General features: G+C 41.7%; 1 protein-coding gene across 3 annotated transcripts in view; it reads right to left on the bottom strand.

Annotated features, from left to right (window-relative positions):
* DYNC2H1 (dynein cytoplasmic 2 heavy chain 1) overlaps positions 1-26645 on the bottom strand; it is a 669732-nt gene that overhangs the window by 383001 nt on the left and 260086 nt on the right. For 2 of the 3 annotated variants that reach the window (XM_073613106.1, XM_073613108.1), the window contains exons 57-64: positions 23877-24037; positions 21557-21680; positions 19277-19398; positions 18243-18329; positions 15966-16092; positions 4626-4767; positions 1965-2074; positions 29-49 (exon numbers count right to left, since the gene is read on the bottom strand). In XM_073613106.1, coding sequence (XP_073469207.1) covers positions 29-49; positions 1965-2074; positions 4626-4767; positions 15966-16092; positions 18243-18329; positions 19277-19398; positions 21557-21680; positions 23877-24037 — 894 coding nt within the window. The remainder of the gene's footprint in view (positions 1-28; positions 50-1964; positions 2075-4625; positions 4768-15965; positions 16093-18242; positions 18330-19276; positions 19399-21556; positions 21681-23876; positions 24038-26645) is intronic. The other variant, XM_073613107.1, reaches the window with a different exon arrangement.

Below are 26645 nucleotides of genomic sequence, written 5' to 3'. Positions count from 1 at the left end.
ATGTGGAGATAGGCACACAATTTCTTACCGATGATTTCAAACAATAGATCTAATGCAGCAAAGTCAATGAAAAAAAAAGAAAAAAAAAAAACATGAATATTTTCTTTTTTTTTACAAATGAGTTAATCATACATTAAAAAAGAAATATGAATACATATAAAATGCAGTGAAATGCAGGAAAACCCGATTTCATTAAGATTCATGATATTTAAATAAAAGATGTAATGAGAATACAAATGAAAGAATATTATTTCCTGCAGGTTATTCAGCCAAAAGTTATTTTCAATTATATCCATGAAGAAAAAAAAAAAAGTTCTATTTTTATAGTTTATATTTGCATCAAAACCCACCAACCCTGGAAAGATGCACAAGCACCTAGCAGCACTAGGGTCGTTGGTTCAAATCCCAACCACAGCACTACCTGCATGAGTTTTTATCGGGTTTCCTTACACATCTCCAAAGACATGCTGGTAGGTTAACTGGCTCCCTTGTATGTGTATGTATTGATGTGAGTTAGGGACCATGAATTGTAAGCTCCTTGAGAGCAGGGACTGATGTGAATGTACAATATATATGTAAAGCACTGTGTAAATTAACATTGCTATATAAGTACCTGTAAAAAACAAGATGCAATGCCTACAATTCGGCTAAAAGCAAGGTTCTGCCTATGAGGGAACTTTCTACCTAAAAGGAGAACAACCTTGCAAATGTACAAAGTGCAGCATTTTTATAGGACTGTACATGTTCTGCAGGCAACCTGGCATCTCCCAGCACTGATACTAAGATCTACCAGCCAAAGGCACACAAGCAGTTTGGACACCCTAGAATGTCCACTTGTCTCCTGTAACTACTTTCTCAGGGTAGGCTATCTTATTGGGTGACATGCATGATTTTAGCAGTGCACCCTGAAAAGGGTAATTCACCTTTTCATAAAAAATGAGAAGGTGAATTAACACCCTACATACACGATGAAAATTTTTGTCTCGCAACTACAGGTTGCAGGAAAGAAATTAGCATGATTTCCTTATCAACACAGGCAGTGCTGACAGGGAAGTCATCAATTGTCTTCTCCCGGCAGGGGGGTGGGCGGAGGAAGCCATCCCCGCTGGGAGAAGACAGTGATCATCGCTAGCGGCTATAGCAGAATCCGGCAGGCTGGTTGTACCCAAGTTAATTGATCAACTTGGTGCATTCAGCTTGCCCATTAACGGTTCGAATCTCAGCCAGTTCCTGATGAACCGGTTGAGATTTGAAAAGTGCATGGCTGGCCTTACGGGCTCTTACACGACACAACTATTATGTAAATCTTGGTGAAGTCTGACATAAATCAGGCCATGCTGAGGCCTCTCTCTTTGTGCCTTACTATAAAGTTGTAGTGTACAGCCTGATCTCTGCAGAAGAGGAGACAGAGAAAATGCTTCCCCCTGCTGACAATAGACTGGTGACATCATCTCAATCTAGACAAAGTCACCAGACTGCTTTTTGATGATAAAAGGAACAGCTTTTTTTTATTACGGATAGTGTTTCTGAAGTTTATGGTACATTAGTAATTTAGTCATACAGGTTTGTAAAGTTACTAAAAGATCTACTTTACCATTTTCAAACATACATATATGCTGTAAGTAAATATATCTTACTAATCTCACCTAGCCATGCCCTCTTGCACACACAGCCCTTTCACATTATGGGGTGATGCAGAGTTGCACCAGATTTTGCACTCTCAAGTTTTAGGAAATCATCCCCTATTTGTTTAACTGCATTAATTCAATAGACCACTCCTCTTTGGCATGTAATTATTAATGCAGCAAATGTACCGCTATCTAGATAAGAATGTACTCCGTAAAGCACTGTGTAATATGTCAACACTCTAAAAAAAATAAGTAGTATGCTCCATCTACTTCCGACTAAAAGGTAGACAAAGATTAATAAGCCATACAGAAAGCCATTTAAGATGCAGAGCTTACCTGTAGAATGACCAGAGCGTTCTCTGTAGACAGCTCATCAGAGGGCAGCCCCTCGCTTTTCCAAATAAGCTGTTCACTTTCCGTGGACAAAAACCGCCTTAAATCAAATGCTGGCAAAACAGGAAAATCATTATCTGTTACTTTCCTCTTTCAGCTAATTAGCAGAGAAGACAATAAATGAATTGTGCAATTCACAGGTCAACTGACCTTAAAGTGGATGTAAACCCGAATTTTTTTTTTTTTTTTCTATCATACTGTAGAGTATAAGATTTCCTATCATTTGAGCCCAGTCTTGCCACACAGAGTTAATCCATCTCTGAGCAATCCATCTTGACAAACTGAGAAAAACTTGTCAAATCCTCCCCCTTGCTCTGAGTGACAGGTGATTTACATATCTCGTGCACTAACCTAAGACAGGCATTATTTTTCAATTCCCTCCCCCACTGCTTTCTTCAGCAGCTCTGCAAGGATTGGCTCTTCCACATCTCAGCATGATTTGGCATGCTGAAGTCATGTGGTTACTTTCCTGTCTTTTCACTGGATGATAGAGATCATAGCAGAAGTTCAGTGTAAGAAATACACAGGAGAAAATGCATATTGACAAGGGGAGTGTAGAGGTGGGCGGGGAGTCTACTGACATCACGACTCCACCCACCGAGCTCCAGACAACAGACCCACCCACAGAATCTGCAGTTTTTCGGGTCTCATAACAGACAGAGGGGAGACATTTGACAGGTAAAGATACATGCAGGAGGCATGTATATCCTTATAGATAACCCCTATGGCAGTAGTTTAGAAAGGATGACATTGGGTTTACATCCACTTTAATTGTTCCTTGTTATGGAGGCAAAAATGTGCATATGTATTACTAAAACCAAATCACACACAATAGCAATAATATTGCCAACATATTACGGCTTTATAAACTTAGAGTTTAGAGAGTTTAGAGATGCACCTTACTTGGACTAAAATGTAATTCACAAGTAGAATAACATGTAATTGATTTTTTCGCAGCAGTCATTCAACAACTATGATCAATGTAACAACAATAATAAAGCGACCCAGGCACCATATCTGTGTGTTGTTATCTCTATTTCCAAAACTCACTGATTAGCCATAACATTATGAGCAGTGTTAATTTAGTTGACTAAAACATTTTAGTCGACTAAAATGAATAAAACATTTTAGTCGTCTACATGAATACTATTTTAGTCGACTAAAATACGACTAAAACTAAAACAATTGAGATGACTAAATTACGACTAAAATTAAAAGCCATTTTAGTCAAAAGACTAAAATGAGACTAAAACTAAAATGCCATTTTAGTCAAAAGACTATGATTAAAACTAAATTGCAATTACTGAAATGTACTGGAGATTTTAGTAGACTAAAACGTAGGACATTTTAGTCGACTAAAATGTAGTGGAGATTTAGTCGACTAAATACGACTAAAACTAAAACAATTGCAGAAGACTAAAATGGAAATAAAACTAAAATGCCATTTTAGTCCTAAGACTAAAATTAACACTGATTATGACAACCCACCATAACATTATATCTAACCATCCAACATTGAGTAGGTCCCACTTTTTTCCACCAAAACAGCCCTGACCCATTGCGGCATGGATTCCACTAGACAAAGCATCACATTGCCTCTGCCAGCTTGCCTTCTTCCCATATTGCATCCTGGTGCCATCTCTTCTCTCCCCAAGTAGGCGACACATATATACTCGGTCATTTACAAGATGTAAAAGAAAAACATTATTCATCCGACCAGGCCACCTTTTTAGCATTGCTCTGTGGTCCAGTTCTGATGCTCATGTGCCCATTGTAGGTACTTTTGACTGTGGATTTGGGTCAGATTGGGCACCCTGACTGGTCTGCAGCTACACAGGCCCATACATAACAAACCGCGATGCACTGTGTTCTGACACCTTTCTATCAGAGCCAGCATTAACCTTTTCAGCAATTTGAGCTACAGTAGCTCTTCTATTGGGTTGGATTACATGAGCCAGCCTTAGCTCCCCAGATGCATCAATGAGCCTTGGTGGCCCATGACTCTGTCACTGGTTTGCCGGTTTTTCTTCCTTGGATCATTTTTTGTTGGTCCTGTCCACTGCAGACTGGGAACATCCTACAAAAACGGCTTTTTTGAAGTTGCTATGACCCAATCACCTAGTCATATCAATTGGGCCCCTGTAAAAGTTGCTCAAATCCTTACGCTTGCCCATATTTTCTGCTTTCAACTACTCAAGTTCAGGGACATCACGTTCACTTGCTGCCTGATATATGCCCGCTCACTTTCAGGTGCCATTGTTATGAGATAATCAATTTTATTCACTTTACCTGTCCGTGGTCATGTTATGGCTGATCGATGTATAAACAGATGAATAGCACATTTTATTTTGTCCATTCAGAATACTAAACAGTTTTTTTGAAGACTTTTGAATCTGTTAGAGCGTGGTTCTTGTGGACAATTGCTGCACACTTTCACAGCTCTTACAGTAAAGAACCCTTTAACTATGTGGACTGAAATCAAAGTAAAAAATATTTTCACAATAACAGCCTGTATACAGAATGTTTGTTTCACATTTTTGCTATTAAAATATATAGCCAAATTTGTAGATGTACTGAAATAATTAGTAAAAAATGAGCTATTACTTTCCAGATTCACTGCTTTCATCCATTGATCTATGCTGTCCTTCCTCTGATCTTCAGGAGCGGCTGATATATAAGTGATGAAAGCAGCTGCCAGCTGGGTTCTCTTTGGTAAAGAATTCAATTCTTCCGTTATTTCTTCCACCTGAAAAAGAAAAAGGATGCTTAAATCATTTTAAGTTCAACAGCCCCTCGAAATGTTTAAGAGGCGGGCTACTGCTTTATATTAAATCCAGTTACGCACGGTCTCTGTTTATGCAACACATGCTTGAATAGAACATTTAGGATAGCGTCACTTTTACTTCAGTCTAGTGGTGACACTGAAGCTGTACATATGTCAAATCATATCTTCAGAAGGAACACTTATTACATTAAATTATACACATGAATGCTGATTTTCACTTTCATCCTATTTAACCTTGATATGGGGGATATAGAAGAGACCAGCAGTTCTTTTATTCTTTGTTCTCAGTTTTTTAAGGGTACAGTCAAGCTGACATGAACAATGACAATGTATTCACTGACATATACCATCTTGGAACCGCATAACATATAATAATCTTTCACAACTGAGCGTTAGATGTGGGCATCACCGCAGTATTAAGTATTCTCTGCGAGTATTGTCAGATTGCACAGAGGGAAACAACGGACTAAGTATATAACCTAATTGTTCAAGAGCCTACAGTGAGCTAAAATGGGGGGCTGGTATAAAACCAAAAACATAACATCAAGCAAAAAAAAAAGAAGGGGGGCAGTATAGTTCAGAGCAGTGGTCGGATATGGTCCTTTGCTTGCTTTTATCCGGCGCTTGGGGCATTATTCCCTCCACTGTCAGCAACAGTGGGGCATAGTTCCTGCCACTGACACCGGGGCACTATTCCTCCCACTTAGACCAACGATGGGGCACTATTTCTCCCATTGACAACATGGGTGGGGGCACTATTCCTCACCCTGGGGGAAGATGGTAGTTGCACTGTGATGAAGGGGGGGCTACAAAGATGACTAAAGTGGCAAAGTGAACCAAAAAAGCAGAAACGGGCCAATGCATGAATGGATCCTACATTCTAAAAGAACATGAAGGGGATGCAGTGCAGTGCAACGTAGCTAATCAACATGACTATAATGTTGCGGGCAGACAAAGCCTAATATGTAAAGGTAATTGTGAAACAGTGACTGCTTGAATATAGCAAAGCAAAATTGCATATACTAACACAAATAGGATGAATAATGACACAATGCAAAAAAATATATAATGCAAGAAAAATATATATAATGCAAGAAAAATATATGTGGGCTAGTGCCCCATTAGCAAAAACGTGCCAAATCCTGTTGAAGTGACAAATCCCTAGGGCAAACATGAATATTAGTTCTATCATCCAGTCCAAAAAACAAAAAGTCGTAATGAGAAACACAAAACAATTCCAATCGTGAAGGGAAGGGGGATCTTCAGTGAGGAAGAAGAAGTCACGTGACGTGACAATATGCATTAGGATTGGAGCACGGGACGCTGCCACAGACAAACAACAGGAGACGAGCTCGGCGCTCGTAGTTACTACACACTGCAGCATTGTTTTAAATGTAAATTGATTGGACTTGTTTTATTAAATAAATATACCTTTTATATGGGATCACGATATGTGCGTCTCTTTCCCCCTCACACTGTACATCACTACTCTACCTGACGAACACTGAGGACAGAGGTACGGGGACATATTCCAGTTTCCAGGCACGGGGACAGATTCCAGATTTGTGATACTCCTGGAGGCATACGAGCTCGGCGCTCATGGACTGATGCCCACACTCACTTCATGAAAGCTGTACACCTTACAGCTGTAAGGTAAGTGGCTTGCAAACACGGAGGTGTCCTCACTGAAGATCCCCCTTCCCTTCATGATTGGAATTGTTTTGTGTTTCTCATCACGAGTTTTTGTTTTTTGGACTGGATGATAGTACTAATATTCATGTTTGCCCTAGGGATTTGTCACTTGTAGTTCACCAGGATTTGGCACGTTTTTGCTAATGGGGCACTAGCCCACATATATTTTTCTTGCATTATATATATTTTTTTGCATTGTGTCATTATTCATCCTATTTGTGTTAGTATATGCAATTTTGCTTTGCTATATTCAAGCAGTCACTGTTTCACAATTACCTTTATATATTAGGCTTTGTCTGCCCGCAACATTATAGTCATGTTGATCAGCTACGTTGCACTGCACTGCATCCCCACCATGTTCTTTTAGCATGTAGGATCCAATCATGCATTGGCCCGTTTCTGCTTTTTTAGTTCACTTTGCCACTTTAGTCATCTTTGTAGCTCCCCCCCCCCCCCCCCCTTCATCACAGCGCAACTACCACCTTCCCCCACTTTTGTCTCATTTGTCCTGCCTTGGATCAGTACTTAGGTGTTGCAGCAGTGTCCTTTTAGCGTAGCCCCCATCCCCCACCCCCCACCCCCCCGACAGCGCAGGAGTTTCCACTTTCCACTATTCCTCACCCTAATACCAATAATGGTACACTATTCCTCCCACTGACACCAATGATGTGGCACTATTCCTCCCATTGAAACCATGGATTGGGGCTCTAATTCCTCCCACTGACACCATGGGTGGGGGCACTATTCCCCCCTTTAAATGTCAATGATAGGACACTATTCCTCCCCCTAATACCAAAGAGAGGAGGTTGTTTACTCCCACTGACACCAGGACATTTTCTACCCCCGCTGGCCATAGTCCTCTAAAGTTTGAAGGATAGAAACCTGGCCCTTTGTTTAGAAAGTTTGGAGACCCCTGGTTTAGAGGATAGCGGAGGGGTGAGAGCTGCAGGTGAGAACCTTTGGAAGTGCTGAACTAGGTCAGTATAAAGGCTCCATTGCAAGTAGCCTTTGTTTGGCTTCATGTATTAGGGAGCGTCCTATAGGATCTTGAACACTAAGGTCCAGTATACTTGGTCAGTACTATATGAACTGTATGTAGCCTCAGCTACATACAGTATACAGTGCTGTGTTCCAGCAGTGGGATGTTGTCCCACTCCTGCACTCCTCAGCCATTCACAGGAAGCTTTGTATTTTTTGAATGAATACAAGGCTTCCTCTGACTGACTGAAATGGAGAGGCGGGCGGATGATGCCACAAACTTCAATCAGAGGAAGCATTGTATTCATTCAGAAAATACAAAGCTTCCTGTGAATGGCTAACTCGATTTTGATCCTGGAGCGGGACAGGAAGTGCTGTACTGTTGCCAGAACACAGAGCTGTGTACTGTATGTAGCTGAGGCTACACACAATTCATATTGCGGTGACAATGTCAGGGAAAGCCGTATTTAACCGAATCGAAAACATTTGTTATATTGCAGCTTGTCAATTCATGGATGTGATGGCTGCATTGGTATTTTTTAGGCTTTTTTTCCCTTTATTTTCACCTGGTTATCTGGCTAGCAAGTTTATTGTTTTTCAACAGAACAAGCTCTACTGCAGATGTAACAGTTACAGGGAAGAAACAAACAATTTACCATTGACAGGGGTGCTTACAGTGATCAGCTTTTATTTATTTATGCAAAACCTTTATCCTGAAAAGAAAAAAAAAAAAAAAAAAACTGTTTGCTGTAACTGCTTATAAAGTGTGAGTTGGAGTTTGGCTTCAAATATTTTAGTGTATCTAAATCTGCTAGTACATCTAACATTCACCTCCTTCCGACTGACAATTCAGCTGTCCAGAATGGGGGCACTCTAATACAAGAGGCATATTACTGGCAGTATCACCAGGTGAAAACAGAGGGTATAAAGCCCAATAAAAGAAAACTAATGCAGCCACCACATCAAATGATTTCTAAGCTGCAACATAGTACAGCTTTGGTTTTAATACTGCTTTAACTGCCCTGGAAGATTTTACCCCCTTCCTGACCAGAGCACTTTTGGGGATTTGGTACTGCGTCGCTTTAACTGACAATTGCATGGTCGTGCGATGTTGCAAAATTGACGTCCTTTTTTTCCCACAAATAGAACTCTCTTTTGGTGATATTTGATCATCTCTGTGGTTTTTATTTTTTGCACTATAAACAAAAAAAGAGCGATAATTTTGAAAAAAAAGCAATTTTTTTTACTTTTTGCTTTAACCACTTGCCGACCGCCTAACGTATATATACGTCGGCAGAATGGCACGGGCAGGCAGAATCACGTACCTGTACGTGATCTGCCTCCCGCGGGCGGGGGGTCCGATCGGACCCCCCCCCCGGTGCCATCGGCGGTCGGCATCTGACTGGGAGCGTCGGGAGGCGAGGGGGAGACCATCCGATCGTGGCCCCCCCCCTCGCGATCGCTCCCAGCCAATGGGAATCCTCCTCTGCCTGTGTATAGTTTCACACAGGCAGAGGATGTGATGTCATCTCTCCTCGGTCTGGCAGTTTCCGTCCAGCGCCAAGGAGAGAAGACATGTAAGTGCACACAACACAAACACACACAGTAGAACATGCCAGGCATACTTTACACCCCCGATCCCCCCCCGATCGCCCCCCGATCCCCCCCCAATCACCCCCCCCCCCCCGTCACAAACTGACATTAGCAGTATTTTTTTTTTTTTTTTTTTCTGATTACTGCATAGTGTCAGTTTGTGACAGTTACAGTGTTAGGGCAGTGAGTATTACCCCCCTTTAGGTCTAGGATACCCCCCTAACCCCCCCTAATAAAGTTTTAACCCCTTGATCACCCCCTGTCACCAGTGTCACTAAGCGATCATTTTTCTGATCGCTGTATTAGTGTCGCTGGTGACGATAGTTAGAGACGTAAATATTTAGGTTCGCCGTCAGCGTTTTATAGCGACAGGGACCCCCATATACTATCTAATAAAGGTTTTAACCCCTTGATTGCCCCCTAGTTAACCCTTTCACCACTGATCACCGTATAACTGTTACGAGTGACGCTGGTTAGTTTGTTTATTTTTTATAGTGTCAGGGCACCCGCCGTTTATTACCGAATAAAGGTTTAGTCCCCTGATCGCCCGGCGGTGATATGCGTCGCCCCAGGCAGCGTCAGATTAGCGCCAGTACCGCTAACACCCACGCACGCAGCATACGCCTCCCTTAGTGGTATAGTATCTGTACGGATCAATATCTGATCCAATCAGATCTATACTAGCGTCCCCAGCAGTTTAGGGTTCCCGAAAACGCAGTGTTAGCGGGATCAGCCCAGATACCCGCTAGCACCTGCGTTTTGCCCCTCTGCCCGGCCCACCCAAGTGCAGTATCGATCGATCACTGTCACTTACAAAACACTAAACGCATAACTGCAGCGTTCGCATAGTCAGGCCTGATCCCTGCGATCGCTAACAGTTTTTTTGGTAGCGTTTTGGTGAACTGGCAAGCACCAGCCCCAGGCAGCGTCAGATTAGCGCCAGTACCGCTAACACCCACGCACACACCGTACACCTCCCTTAGTGGTATAGTATCTGATCGGATCAATATCTGATCTGATCAGATCTATACTAGCGTCCCCAGCAGTTTAGGGTTCCCACAAACGCAGTGTTAGCGGGATCAGCCCAGATACCTGCTAGCACCTGCGTTTTGCCCCTCCGCCCGGCCCAGCCCAGCCCACCCAAGTGCAGTATCGATCGATCACTGACACTTACAAAACACTAAACACATAACTGCAGCGTTCGCAGAGTCAGGCCTGATCCCTGCGATCGCTAACAGTTTTTCTGGTAGCGTTTTGGTGAACTGGCAAGCACCAGCCCCAGGCAGCGTCAGGTTAGCGCCAGTACCGCTAACACCCACGCACGCAGCATACACCTCCCTTAGTGGTATAGTATCTGATCGGATCAATATCTGATCCGATCAGATCTATACTAGCGTCCCCAGCAGTTTAGGGTTCCCACAAACGCAGTGTTAGCGGGATCAGCCCAGATACCTGCTAGCACCTGCGTTTTGCCCCTCCGCCCGGCCCAGCCCAGCCCACCCAAGTGCAGTATCGATCGATCACTGTCACTTACAAAACACTAAACGCATAACTGCAGCGTTCGCAGAGTCAGGCCTGATCCCTGCGATCGCTAACAGTTTTTTTGGTAGCGTTTTGGTGAACTGGCAAGCACCAGCGGCCTAGTACACCCCGGTCGTAGTCAAACCAGCACTGCAGTAACACTTGGTGACGTGGCGAGTCCCATAAGTGCAGTTCAAGCTGGTGAGGTGGCAAGCACAAGTAGTGTCCCGCTGCCACCAAGAAGACGAACACAGGCCCGTCGTGCCCATAATGCCCTTCCTGCTGCATTCGCCAATCCTAATTGGGAACCCACCGCTTCTGCGGCGCCCGTACTTCCCCCATTCACATCCCCAACCAAATGCAGTCGGCTGCATGAGAGGCATTTTCTTTATGTCCTCCCGAGTACCCCTACCCAACGAACCCCCCCAAAAAAGATGTCGTGTCTACAGCAAGCGCGGATATAGGCGTGACACCCGCTATTATTGTCCCTCCTGTCCTGACAATCCTGGTCTTTGCATTGGTGAATATTTTGAACGCTACCATGCACTAGTTGAGTATTAGCGTAGGGTACAGCATTCCACAGACTAGGCACACTTTCACAGGGTCTCCCAAGATGCCATCGCATTTTGAGAGACCCGAACCTGGAACCGGTTACAGTTATAAAAGTTAGTTACAAAAAAAAGTGTAAAAAAAAAAAAAAACACATACAAAAATATAAAATAAAAAAAAAATAGTTGTCGTTTTATTGTTCTTTCTCTCTCTATTCTCTCTCTCTATTGTTCTGTTCTTTTTTACTGTATTCTATTCTGCAATGTTTTATTGTTATTATGTTTTATCATGTTTGCTTTTCAGGTATGCAATTTTTTATACCTTACCGTTTACTGTGCTTTATTGTTAACCATTTTTTTGTCTTCAGGTACGCCATTCACGACTTTGAGTGGTTATACCAGAATGATGCCTGCAGGTTTAGGTATCATCTTGGTATCATTCTTTTCAGCCAGCGGTCGGCTTTCATGTAAAAGCAATCCTAGCGGCTAATTAGCCTCTAGACTGCTTTTACAAGCAGTGGGAGGGAATGCCCCTCCCCCCCCAACGTCTTCCGTGTTTTTCTCTGGCTCTCCTGTCTCAACAGGGAACCTGAAAATGCAGCCGGTGATTCAGCCAGCTGACCATAGAGCTGATCAGAGACCAGAGTGGCTCCAAACATCTCTATGGCCTAAGAAACCGGAAGCTACGAGCATTTTATGACTTAGATTTCGCCGGATGTAAACAGCGCCATTGGGAAATTGGGAAAGCATTTTATCACACCGATCTTGGTGTGGTCAGATGCTTTGAGGGCAGAGGAGAAATCTAGGGTCTAATAGACCCCAATTTTTGCAAAAAAGAGTACCTGTCACTACCTATTGCTATGATAGGGGATATTTACATTCCCTGAGATAACAATAAAAATGATTAAAAAAAAAAAAAAAAATGAAAGGAACAGTTTAAAAATAAGATAAAAAAATAATAATAATAAAGAAAAAAAAAAAAAAAAAAAAAAGCACCCCTGTCCCCCCTGCTCTCGCGCTAAGGCGAACGCAAGCGTCGGTCTGGCGTCAAATGTAAACAGCAATTGCACCATGCATGTGAGGTATCGCCGCGAAGGTCAGATCGAGGGCAGTAAGTTTAGCAGTAGAGCTCCTCTGTAAATCTAAAGTGGTAACCTGTAAAGGCTTTTAAAGGCTTTTAAAAATGTATTTAGTTTGTCGCCACTGCACGTTTGTGCGCAATTTTAAAGCATGTCATGTTTGGTATCCATGTACTCGGCCTAAGATCATCTTTTTTATTTCATCAAACATTTGGGCAATATAGTGTGTTTTAGTGCATTAAAATGTAAAAAAGTGTGTTTTTTCCCCAAAAAATGCGTTTGAAAAATCGCTGCGCAAATACTGTGTGAAAAAAAAAAATGAAACACCCACCATTTTAATCTGTAGGGCATTTGCTTTAAAAAAAATATATAATGTTTGGGGGTTCAAAGTAATTTTCTTGCAAAAAAAAATTATTTTTTTATGTAAACAATAAGTGTCAGAAAGGGCTTTGTCTTCAAGTGGTTAGAAGTGTGGGTGATGTGTGACATAAGCTTCTAGATGTTGTGCATAAAATGCCAGGACAGTTCAAAACCCCCCCAAATGACCCCATTTTGGAAAGTAGACACCCCAAGCTATTTGCTGAGAGTCATGTTGAGTCCATGGAATAATTTATATTGTGACACAAGTTGCGGGAAAGAGACAATTTTTTATTTTTTTTATTTTTTTTTGCGCAAAGTTGTCACTAAATGATATATTGCTCAAACATGCCATGGGAATATGTGAAATTACACCCCAAAATACATTCTGCTGCTTCTCCTGAGTACGGGGATACCACATGTGTGGGACTTTTTGGGAGCCTAGCCGCGTACGGGACCCCGAAAACCAAGCACCGCCTTCAGGCTTTCTAAGGCCGTAAATTTTTGATTTCACTCTTCACTGCCTATCACAGTTTCGGAGGCCATGGAATGCCCAGGTGGCAAAAAAACCCCCCAAATGACCCCATTTTGGAAAGTAGACACCCCAAGCTATTTGATGAGAGGTATAGTGAGTATTTTGCAGACCTCACTTTTTGTCACAAAGTTTTGAAAATTGAAAAAAGAAAAAAAAAATTTTTTTTCTCGTCTTTCTTTATTTTCAAAAACAAATGAGAGCTGCAAAATACTCACCATGCCTCTCAGCAAATAGCTTGGGGTGTCTACTTTCCAAAATGGGGTCATTTGGGGGGGGGTTTGTGCCACCTGGGCATTCCATGGCCTCCGAAACTGTGATAGGCAGTGAGGAGTAAAATCAAAAATGTACGCCCTTAGAAATCCTGAAGGCAGTGATTGGTTTTCGGGGTCCCGTACGCGGCTAGGCTCCCAAAAAGTCCCACACATGTGGTATCCTCATACTCAGGAGAAGCAGCTAAATGTATTTTGGGGTGCAATTCCACATATGCCCATGGCCTGTGTGAGCAATATATCATTTAGTGACAACTTTGTGCAAAAAAAAAAAAAAAAAAAAAAAATTTGTCACTTTCCCGCAACTTGTGTCAAAATATAAAACATTCCATGGACTCAACATGCCTCAAAGCAAATAGCTTGGGGTGTCTACTTTCCAAAATGGGGTCATTTGGGGGGGTTTTATGTCATCTGGGCATTTTATGGCCTTCAAAACTGTGATAGGTAGTGAGGAGTAAAATCAAAAATGTACGCCCTTAGAAATCCTGAAGGCAGTGATTGGTTTTCGGGGCCCCGTACGCGGCTAGGCTCCCAAAAAGTCTCACACATGTGGTATCCCCATACTCAGGAGAAGCAGCTAAATGTATTTTGGGGTGCAATTCCACATATGCCCATGGCCTGTGTGAGCAATATATCATTTAGTGACAACTTTTTGTAATTTTTTTTTTTTTTTGTCATTGTTCAATCACTTGGGACAAAAAAAATGAATATTCAATGGGCTCAACATGCCTCTCAGCAAATTCCTTGGGGTGTCTACTTTCCAAAATGGGGTCATTTGTGGGGGTTTTGTACTGCCCTGCCATTTTAGCACCTCAAGAAACGACATAGGCAGTCATAAATTAAAGGCTGTGTAAATTCCAGAAAATGTACCCTAGTTTGTAGACGCTATAACTTTTGCGCAAACCAATAAATATACACTTATTGACATTTTTTTTACCAAAGACATGTGGCCGAATACATTTTGGCCTAAATGTATGACTAAAATTGAGTTTATTGGATTTTTTTTAGAACAAAAAGTAGAAAATATCATTTTTTTTCAAAATTTTCGGTCTTTTTCCGTGTATAGCGCAAAAAATAAAAACGGCAGAGGTGATCAAATACTATCAAAAGAAAGCTCTATTTGTGGGAAGAAAAGGACGCAAATTTCGTTTGGGTACAGCATTGCATGACCGCGCAATTAGCAGTTAAAGCGACGCAGTGCCAAATTGTAAAAAGTGCTCTGGTCAGGAAGGGGGTAAAACCTTCCGGGGCTGAAGTGGTTAATAAATATCCCACAAAAATATATAAAAAAACTATTTTTTTCCTCAGTTTAGGTCGATATGTATTCTTCTACATATTTTTGTTAAAAAAAAAAAAAAAAACGCAATAAGCGTATATTGATTGGTTTGCGCAAAAGTTATAGCATCTACAAAATAGGGGATAGTTTTATGGCATTTTTATTAATTTTTTTTTATTAGTAATGGCGGCGATCTGCAATTTTTATCGGGACTGCGACATTATGGCGGACACATCGGACACTTTTGACACTATTTTGGGTCCATTGTCATTTATACATCGATCAGTGCTATAAAAATGCACTGATTACTGTGTAAATGACACTGGCAGGGAAGGTGTTAACCACTAGGGAGCGATGAAGGGGTTAAGTGTGTCCTAGGGAGTGATTCTAACTGGGGGGGATGGGTTTCCACTCACATGACAGCGATCACTGCTCCAGATGACAGGAAATGCCTTGTTTACATAAGCACTTCCCTGTTCTGCGGCTCTGTGACACGATCACCAGGAGACAGGCGGACATCAAGTCCACGGGTCCCGCGAGCACAGTCACGCTGTACGCAGCGTGCGCACGTGAGCCCGCTAGTCCCGCCATTTGAAGGGGACATACAGGTATGCCCATTTGCCCAAGGTTGTCATTGCGCCGACATATAAATTGGCGTGCGGCGGTCGGCAAGTGGTTAAGAAAATAGTTTGTTTGGACCAGATTGGTCCATATTATTTAAAGTTCACTAAAACATGGAGTTAGGCTTTAAATAGCAAGTCAAGAAAACATAAAATTCACAGTCATTGTTTAGGTGGTAGCAGTAAGGGCCCTTTCACACTGGGGCGGGGGCGGCGTCGGCGGTAAAGTGCCGCTATTGTAAGCGGCGCTTTACCGTCGGTATTCGGCCGCTAGCGGGGCGGTTTTACCCCCCGCTAGCAGCCGAGAAAGGGTTAAAAACCACCGCAAAGCGCCTCTACAGAGGAGCTTTGCCGGCGGTATAGCCACGCTGTCCCATTGATTTCAATGGGCAGGAGCGGTGAAGGAGTGGTATACACTCCGCTTCTTCACCGCTCCGAAGATGCTGCTTGCAGGACTTTTCCCGTCCTGCTAGCGCACCGCTCCAGTGTGAAAGCCCTCGGGGCTTTCACACTGGAATCAAAGCAGCGGCACTTTCGGGTCGGTTTGCAGGCCCTATTATTAGCGCAATAGCGCCTGCAAACCGCCCCAGTGTGAAAGGGCCCTAAAGCCAAACACTACAGTCTTGTCACCTACACAATATTTTATGGGGGTCACTAGCTCCCTGTGAAGATAGTACAATCAGATACAGACCTGTGCATTCCACCGTTTGTGCTCCCCATCCAACTGGCCTATCAGTAGCTCAGCAGACTGAATTATCTCCTGAGCTCTCGACAATTCAGCTTCAAGTTTAGCAGCTTCAGTTGTCCGCGTCTGAAACCTGTAAAACATATTCTACGGTTAAGGAAAATATTTTACGCACATTTTACAAAAAAAAAAAAATTACCATATTTTACTAAACACAGCCAATGAGTTACATATGTACACTTAAGCCCTTCATACCTGGGAGTACTTTGTGATTCTAATGAGATTTAACCCCTCAGATAGATACACTGTGTTCATCAGTCATAATATAAATAGAACTATAGACAACTTTTTTTTTTTTAACTCTTGTTTTGTTTTCTAATATTATCTGTCATTACTTTTAATAAATATTAATAAATGTTATACTTATAGGTATTTGTGTGATATCTCATTGCACATATCGAATACAACCTCCAAAAATGTAAACTATCACATGACCATGACAAAATAGGAGCTAGGGTTTATCAGGGTGAAATTAAAATCACTGCTACAGATCGGCTGCACCCCTGATTTATTAAACAAACAAAGGGTTGGGGGACACACCCTAAACATACATTTCTAAGGTTTGTGCTGCTATAAAGACCAATATACAAATTGAACCACAGAGAATAGCGCACACATACACAAAAAAAGGTTGCTTTCAAATCTTGCAAGGCTACTTAACCACTTGTCTACTGGGCACTTACATCCCCTTCCCGCCCGGGCCATTTTTCAGGTTTCAGCGCTGTCACAATTTGAATGACAATTGCGCGGTCATGCTACACTGTACCCAGATTACAATTTTATCATTTTCTTCACACAAATAGACCTTTCTTTTGGTGATTTTTTAATCACTGCTGGGTTATTTTTTTACTAAAAAAAAAAAAAAGACCAGAAAATTTGGAAACATTTTTTTTTTACTTAGTTTCTGTCAGTAAAATCTGTAATTAAGTAATTTTTCTCCTTCACTGATGTGCTTTGATGAGGCGGCACTGATGAGGAGGCACTAATATGCCGCACTTATGGGCACTGATAGGTGGCACTGATGAGCGGCACGGATAGGCAGTACTGATGGGCACTGATGGACAGCACTGATAGGCGGGACTGATAGCCAGCATGGACTCGCATCACTAATGGGCACCGATTAGTGGCACTTATGGGCAGTGGTGGGCACTGATTGCTGGCACTGATTTGTGGCACTGGTGTCGATATTGTAATCAGGGCACTGATGATCAGTGCCCTGATTACATGTATAGATGTCTCCTGTGAGGAGATGCCGCTAATCGGCTCTCCCTGCCACACACTCTGTCAGTGTGAGGTGAGGAGCGCCGATTACAAGCATCTCCATGTTTACATGTGGCCAGCTGTGTTTGAAAAAGCCGATCACATGGTTAAAGAGCCGCAGACACGGAGATGGAGAATGTTGCTAGGACACGGCGCGGCAGCGATAGCTGTGCTACGCGCCCCCACGGGAGCGCGAGAGAGGTGTTCCTGAACGAGAGCTTCACCGTCCCACCGTCATTTAACGGTGGGCGGGCGGCAACTAGTTAAAAACACCAGATCTTAATAAGTAAATATGGGGATTTAGTCACACCATATGGCCATACCGTGCTTAAGCCCACTACTGCGTCAAAGTACCCCCTTTTCAGTGGGTCCTACACTATTCATAGAATGAAAGATAAATTCCACTTCTCAAAATCATGGGGCATACTCACTCCTTACATGGGAGAAGTGTGCTAGCTGCAGATTGCTCTGCTTAAATTGCACTATAAAGGGACTCTTTCTATAAATACTTACTGGTAGACACTGATAATAAAGTATTGGTGTGGACGAGTGGGGTGACTAAATCCCCATATTTACTTATTAAGATCAGGTGTTTTTAAGTAGCCTTGTAAGATTTGAAAGCAACCTTTTTTTGTGTATGTGTGGGCTATTATCTATGGTCCAACCTGATTTATTAAAAGGTTAAAACTGATCTAATTGCAATACAAGATTCTTTACTCCAGCCAAAGCTTGATTTTGTAGGAGTTAGTATCACCAGTGGAAAGATTCTCCATCACTCCTGAAACAGGAACTGGGGAAAAATCTCCCTAAAATAGATATACTGTATCTCTTCTCTACTCTATTCAAGCAAAAAAGAACATCTTGTTCACCAATATGATTGGATACACATGCTGCAGCTTTTTATTTTCCATAGTCAATCCCAACAACCATTTTTTATGACACAGCACGTAACGGGACACTTACTTTTCCTTCAGCTCTGCCACTTTCTGTCCAACTGTATTAAGCTGATCCTCCAGTTTCTGCTTCCTCTCTTCTGTTCTTTTGAAATTTCTAGAAATGTTACAAAAAGACTCCAATAAGTACTGATTTACAAGCACAGCACTGTCTTCATAAAGGACCTGTCATGTGAGAAGTGTGTAGGCTGCCATGGCTGACCTAGCCTTAAAAAAAATGTTAGCTGCTTGGTTGTCTTAAAAATGTCATGACTTCAATATTTTCTGAGTCAAGGATACAGAACAAATACCAAGATAAGGAAAGCTGACTGACAACTTTCCAGGTCTGTAATTCAAAGGTAAACTAGCCATAAATAAACAGCAAAGTAGAATTTTCAGAAGTCAAGCAATGGCAGCCCCTTTATTGATCCAATGACACTTATATCACAAATTTACAAAATGAGGGGTTTATTGCTAATTTAAAAACAGTAAAGCATGGGTATGCAATTGTTCCTTTTATGCCGCTGAGGTTGACGCTTTGTCCAGTTCACGGCCAATAATATAGAACACTTTAGCCAATCAGCACTTTTTTTTTTTTTTTTTTTTTTTTTTTAGGGCCGTTCTCTTCATGCGATGTACAAATGGCACATCTGTGATGGGGTAGCAACAAGATATGAAAACAAAATTAGTACCTGGTGAGGAGTCTTGTATGCAAGCCTAAAGTCTTTTGATTGTATTTTAGCTGAGTGTTTTTGGATCTTTTTTGGCCTTCTCACCATAACCTGTCTAATCAACTAATCATTAGGTAGGAATGCTTCTTTGCTTGCCATGGTCATCCATTTTTTAGGGCATATCATGTAATTTACTCTTAGTTATAACTGGGACTTTAAAACAAACAAGGACTCTGTTGAGATATTCTAAGCCATCCAATCAAAATTTCATTGCAGTCACTTTTATTCCATGTGAGTGCCTGCAGGTCAAGATAGGATCTTCTCTAAAATAATAGAACATGCAGTCTTATTAGGCATGACTGGAAGATTGTATTAGATTGTAAAGAATACATACGATTGCAGCACTGTCTGCTCCTTCTCCAGGGGTTGAATCTTCTCCAGAACATAGGAATATTTTACATTGGCCTTCACCCAGGCGGCAAGAGGTGCTGCAGCAGCACTGGCTCTTTTGGCATTCTGTACATTGAATGCGAGACAAAGATCAGACAGAGGTTCAATAAACTCAGTTTGTGTAATTTAGGTTTTCATAGTGAAAAGTGTCCTAAAGTAAATGTAAACTTGAACACAAACATCATATAAGCTTTACCGTGTTCAGTTTATTTAAAATATATTAAAAATGTATTTAAAAATTTAATTATTTCATTAAAATAACACTTGGCGACCCTGTAAGGAGGGTCCCTATTCAGGAACTTCCTGTAATAGGGTGATCATACTCTGTCCTTGCCTTCCAAATGAGATCCTGTGTTGCTATCCTGTCTCATGGGCTTCAAAGAGGATGCTAAAAAGAAGCATTGGCTTATGTGGCTCCTGCTCCCTCCACAGCCACTTGCTTCCTCCGGTGACGGCTCCATCCACTCTGATGCTCTGGGATGGCAGGTCAACAACACGCAATCTGGGCTTGCTGACCCAACATCCAAGAGCAGGAGGTCACGGGTCACCGTTTGAGCTTCCCTGCTGTAGGTGATCGGCACAATTGAAATGCAATAATGGATGGAAAAAGTCAGTGGACTAAGGTACAGTGTGCTTTAACAAAGCAAATGTCATTCCTTTAGGGTAAATCTACTTTAAGAATGATGTGCTCCTTTCTTGTATCTAGTGTAGTGTTACTGGTTGTTTGGGGGATTTAAAACTTCACTTACTGCATTTTCAAACATTAAAGGGGTTGTAAAGGCAGAAGTTTTTTTTTTATCCTAATGCAATCTATGCATTAAGATGAAAAAACTTCTGTGTGCAGCAGCCACCCCAGCACCCCCTAATACTTACCTGAGGTCCATCTTCCTCCAGGGATGTCCAGGAGTGCCTCGGCCGTCTGTGACTCTCCCTCCTGATTGGCTGAGACACAGCAGCTGTGCACCATTGGCTCTCGCTGCTGTCAATCAAAGTTAGTTAGCCAACCAGGAGAGATGGGGGGCTGCTTGCTGTGGGGGCACTCGACAGGAGGGAGGGGCCAGGAGCACCAAAGATGGACCCGAGAAGAGGGGGGTTCAGGCTGCTCTGTGCAAAACCCCTACACAGGGCCGGTAAGTATAACATGTTTATTATTTTTATAGAAATAAAAAAATGAGACTTTACAATCACTTTAAGGGCTAGTTTACACTTGCTTCAAAACATGGCTTTGGACATTGCTCTGTGAACGCCAGTCAAAGCCCCTGTCACGAAATAAAATGGTTAGCTTACAGTCCTGTTTACACCTTGCTTTTGCTTGGTGTTTCGATGAGGCTTCCGTGGGGCTTCGATAAGGCTTTGGTGGAGCTTCAATGAGGCTTCAAGCAAGCTTTGCCATAGACTTCTATGGAGTCTTTGAAGACGCTTTGAAGCACCACTGAAGCTACATGGGGTATAATTTTTGAAGCAAAGCTGAAGCAAAGAAAAGCAAAAGCAAGGTGTAAACAGGACTGTAAGCTAACCATTTTATTTAGTGACAGGGGCTTTGACTGGCATTCAGAGAGCTTTAACAAAGCATGCTTGAAGACATGTTTTGAAGCAAGTGTAAACTAGCCGTTAATGTGTGTTGGAGCTGAAGCAAGTGTAAATGAGCCCTAAGCCCCTGGAAAATATGTGTTGATGAAATATCTAACTGCCATCACACCCAGCCTCGGTTCTTAGAGCCGGTTCACACTAGAAGCGGCACGACTTGCAGGTCGCCTCACCGAGGCGACCTGCACACAACTGCCACGGCGACTTGCAAGACGACTTCTGTATAGAAGTCTATGCAAGTCTCCCCCAAAGTAGTACAGGAACCTTTCTTCTAAGTCGGAGCGACTTGCGTCGCTCCGATTAGAACGGTTCCATTGTACAGAACGGGAGGCGACTTGTCAGGCGGCTAGGTCGCCTGACAAGTCGCCCCCGTGTGAACCGGCTCTTACACTCTGCTTGCAAACTGCCAAAGTAGGAAGGAATGCGCACAGTATACCTGGCGGTTTATGATCAGAGAATGTCTTACTACAAAATCACTAGGTAGGCACCACAAGCCTCTGTACAGGCTCAGTCATTACCAGGGTACACAAGAACATCAGATGACAGCAGACTAAACATATAAAATTTAATTTAAGAAATGAAACAAATCTAAAAGTAAAAAGAACTATAAGGGTCCTGTAAATATGGAGCAAGGTACCTTGGCCTCAAAAGATGTATTATTCCTCTCGAGGAGTTCCTCAACACTTTCACGTATTTCTTTTGAGATGTTTCTAGCATCGAATGTCACTATCTCTTCCCGTACTCCTCTTTTGGCAAGAAAGCTACAGAAGAAATGCACCAAATAATAACATAAAGGTGTGCTTTCAGATAGTTGTTATGTAGTCAAACATTGGAAATGAATGTATTTAAAGGCTAAGTCTACCTTAAAAAATAATAAAATGTGTTTTTATTATTTTATTTTTTTTCACAGAAGCCTGAAACGTTTTGCATTTGTGGATCGTGGTTGCAATGGCAAGCTCCTGCAGACTTTTACTTCAGCTGACTGCCTGTACTGAGGTGCGGGCTTTCAGTTGAAGAGCTGGAGGAAGAGTCAATGAACCACAAGCACAGTGATCACCTCACTTGTGTTCCATTGAGAACTACAAGTCTGTCTGCTGTGGATGAAGATGTGACTTATAGTTCATTCATTGACATATCTGTCAATGAATGGCTCGGCTGTACTGGCGGAGTCCCACACAGCCACACATATCAAAAGTGATGTTGATGCTTTCATTTCAAATTTAAAAGGGTAACTTCACTTTCATAGGGAAAAAAAAAATAGCAAATAAAGAAAAAATAATATAGTGTATACAATTGCGACACAAGTCATATTGTAATAGAATGTTATTAAAAATTACATTTTCTTTTCAATCTGCAGTGCTGTAATTTTCTGTAAAATACAATGCAATATGGCTACCTGGAGGTGTTCTGTATACAGAATGTGTACAGAACGCCCCCAGAAACATAATTTCCTGCTTGTGTGATTGGCTCACTGATTTTCCCAGAAATCTGCCCTAAGATACAAATCAGATTTAAGGCATCCCCTGCAACAAAAATGTAATTTTTGGTGAGATACACCCAATAGGAAATCACGTCTAAAGGGATGCAGACCCAGCTTTCCTCATTCGAGCCCTGCAGGTGCACAGCTGATTGATAATTATGAAATCACTCCTATTACATTCACTTTCCCACATGGACACAGACAAACACACAGGGATTTCTTTAGAACAACAAAAAGTAGGAATTTGAAACAAAATTTGTTAACCACCTTACACCCCCTTCCTGCCCAAGCCAATTTTCAGCTTTCAGTGCTGTTGCTGTTTAAATGATAATTGCGTGGTCATGCTAAGCTGTACCCAAACAGAATTTTTATAAAAAAAGTCCCTGCACTATTTTCCTGTGAATCCAATGCGAGTTCAGCCATACAACTGTATGGCTGAACTTGCACTGCACAGACATTGCATGCGATCAGCACCGCAGTGCGGGTGCGAATCACATACGATGTCTGTGTTCGCACAAGTATGAACCCAGGCTAAACGCTGCAGGAAGCATCTTTGTACGTTTTTGCATGCAGTCTATTAAATACAGTCATCTTTGAAGTAACTTACTGGCTAACATACCATGCTTTATCTATACTCCAGGCAGTATGTTAGGCTCCATGCACACTAGCTTTTTTTTAAAGCTCCTAAAAGCTGTTAGCATTTTTTTCTACTCCTAGAAGCTAAATAGTGTTATCCTATGTGTCCATGCACACTACATTAGGCTAGTGGTGTTTTTTTGAGCTTCAGCGTCTAGGAGCAGAAGTGTAGTGTTTCTTTAAGTGTTTTTCCAGCAGAAACGCTCCTATTAGCATTTCTTTAGCTTTTATTTCCTTTAAGGCTCCATGCACACTAGTGTTTTTTAAAGCAAAAAAATGCTGGAAAAATCACTGGACCACCGGTATTAACTTTTTGTAGTAGCATTTTAGGAGCGTTTAGGAGCATTAGCATTATATTGGCATTTTTGCTGTAAAAGAGAAGAAAAAGGAAGAAAAAAGCTCAAACAACGCTATTAGTAGAGTTTAGGTGCGTTTCTGCTGGAAAAACGCTCCAGGACACTCTATAAAAATAATTTTTTTTTTTCTGCTCCTAGACGCTGAAGTTTAAAAAACTCTAATAGCCTAAAGTATCATGCATGGACACATAGGATAACACTATTTAGCTTCTAGGAGCAGAAAAAAATGCTAATGACCGCTTCTAGGAGCTTAAAAAAAAACGCTAGTGTGCATGGAAAACGCTAACACTCCTAAAACGCTGCTAAAATGCTACTACAAAAAGTTATTATGAGCGTTTTTTTATCCAGCGTTTTTTTTGGCTTAAAAAAAAGAGCTAGTGTGCATGGAGCCTAAATGTATCAAGAAAAACCGCAATGCCTTTGTGACTGATGTTAATAACTAAAAAAGTTGTAATACATTTGTTTGTAAAGAATGTATACATTACCTTTTCATGCTAAACCAAGAAGTATCAAAAATGCCCATGAGTCTTAGCACACCTTCGAGAATGTCCCTGATAATGTCAGGTGGCATACGTAAGGAACGAATCTCAGACAAAGACTCCGACTTAATGTTTCCGACTGCCTGCTTTGCTTCCTCAATCAGAGGCTGTAAAAAAGAACATTCATGGTGTCAGCCTGCTCAACCTTTTTAAAACAGAGTAAGCCTTGTAATAGTTTTCATGTCTCAGGGAACCCCTGCTAAATTATTGCTCTCTAGCTTACGGCACATTTGCGCGGTCAGTAAGTTATATAATAATATATATATATATTTTTTTTTTTTTAATACATAAAAGAGTAAAAAGTGTAGTGTATCTAGCATACATGACACCCAGAGCAGGTTTAACACTCCCCTGCTCTATAGGAAAAAAATGTTTCAGTAACAATCATGAAATGGAACAAATAATAGCCACTTAACAACCACCCCATAGCAGATTTACTGCTACAGGGCAGCTGTTCTGTGCAGTATCACGTATATACAGTTGTGCTCATAAGTTTACATACCCTGGCAGAATTTATGATTTCTTGGCCATTTTTCAGAAAATATGAATGATAACACAAAAACTTTTCTTTCACTCATGTTTAGTGTTTGGCTGAAGCCATTTATTACCAAGGAACTGCGTTTACTCTTTTTAAATCATAATGACAACAGAAACTACCCAAATGACCCCGATCAAAAGTTGACATACCCTGGTGATTTTGGGCTGATAACATGCACGCAAGTTGACACAAAGGGGTTTGAATGGCTATTAAGGGAAACCATCCTCACCTGTGATCTGTTTACTTGTAATTAGTGTGTGTATAAAAGGACAATGAGTTTCTGGACTCCTGACAGACCCTTGTATCTTTCATCCAGTGCTGCACTGACGTTTCTGGATTCTGAGTCATGGGGAAAGCAAAATAATTGTCAACGGATCTACGGGAAAAGGTACTTGAACTGCATAAAACAGGAAAGGGATATAAAAAGATATCCAAGGAATTGAGAATGCCAAATCAGCAGTGTTCAAACTCAAAATTTCAGCCACAACTGCCAGGAAAAATGTTCGGGATGCAAAGAAAAACCCACAAATAACTTCAGGTGAAATACAGGACTTTCTGAAAACATGTGATGTGGCTGTTTCAAGATTCACAAGAAGGAGGCACTTGAAAAAAGATGGGCTGCATGGTCGAGTCGCCAGAAGAAAGCCATTACTACGCAAATGCCACAAAGTATCCCACTTATAATACACCAAACAGCACAGAGACAAGCCTCAAACCTTCTGGCACAGTCATTTGAAGTGATAAGACCAAAATTGAGCTTTTTGGCCACAACCATAAACGCTTCATTTGGAGAGAAGTCAACAAGGCCTATGATGAAAGGTACACCATTCCTACTAGCCAGCTACACACTATAGCTCAGTAACTCAGTGTCGTATCGCAAAAAATGGCCTGTTCATGAAGGAGGGTAAATCTTCCGGTGGTTAAGTGGATAATAATGGCCAGAAAAAAAACACCAACAGTGAAAAATTTTAGTGCCCTTACATTGATGGTCAGTGGAAAAGTGCCTTCTTATATTGGTAATCAGTGGTCCCAAACATTGGTGGCTAATGGGGAAAGAACCCTTTATATTAACGGTCAGTGGGAGAAGGACATGGTTTACCAGTGGGAAAGCACAGCTAAAAAGATAACCGATATTACCAGTGGTTACTGAGAGGTAAAAACTCTTCATTGCGCAAGGAAACCCTAGCAATCTTTGGAGTAACCCTAAAGTTCCACGTAACCCTGGTTGAGAAATCCTGGTCTAAAATATAAATTATCAGATGCATAAATCTAGCAGCATCTGTATACGATGCCAGTTTTTTACAAAAGCAGGATGGTCCAAACATTCTTTATAGAATGTAAGATGGGCATGCACATGTACCACATTTCAATCTTTCACTTTTATTAACCGTATGAGCAGTCATAGAAGTGATGTTTCAATTCTGACTACCATGCACAACTTCAGAAAAACATTCCAACCCACAAAATATATAGGCAGTTAGCCGTGTCAGTTACAAGTCTGTATGAATAAACTTCTGGTGTGTTACAATATTCCGCAACAGAATATTTTTTTTTTTCTCTTAATGCTCCACCTTTGATCTTATCATTAAAGAGTCATGCCACCCTTGAGCGCCAGTCAACCGTCTTTGCCTAGGCTGAGATAATGTCATCAGTCTGTTGAAGGCAGGAGAAAGCATGTCCTCGACCTCCTATCTTCTGGTGATCAGACTGCAACATTTGTAGGGGCCAGTGTCAACAGGCTTTTGTGCTAAACGGTTTCTCTTTCCATACAAGTCTATGGAAATGCTGGAGCAGGGAAAAATCTCTCAAGTGTCACTGCATCTGCCCATCAGCACAGGTCCTCTTTAGCAAGGTGAGAGGCTGCAGCAGAGGCTGTTCTGGGTCCAGGCGAGGACCGGTGGGCATTTCCCCCTGACCCAGTACAAATAAGGTGTGTTGAACAGGTAACCCTGAGTGAAAATACTTCCTTTGCAGCTCTGAGATGTCACATGGCTGAATGCTGAGAGCCAATAAAGAAGCTGATGCTGGAAGATGTGGAAAGAAGAAAAAACGAAATTTATTAACATTAAGCGTTAAGAAGCACTTAGTTTAGGCAGCCTGTGCATTTTTAATATGGTACATATTTGTGTGTTGTGGTGCACTGAAATGCTTGTGCATTTGGCGTTAGCCAGCAAGGT

Source organism: Aquarana catesbeiana, linkage group LG02, assembly GCF_042186555.1.
Source record: "Aquarana catesbeiana isolate 2022-GZ linkage group LG02, ASM4218655v1, whole genome shotgun sequence".
In the NCBI taxonomy this organism is placed as follows: domain Eukaryota; kingdom Metazoa; phylum Chordata; class Amphibia; order Anura; family Ranidae; genus Aquarana; species Aquarana catesbeiana.
This window is presented reverse-complemented; position numbering and strand designations above follow the sequence as displayed.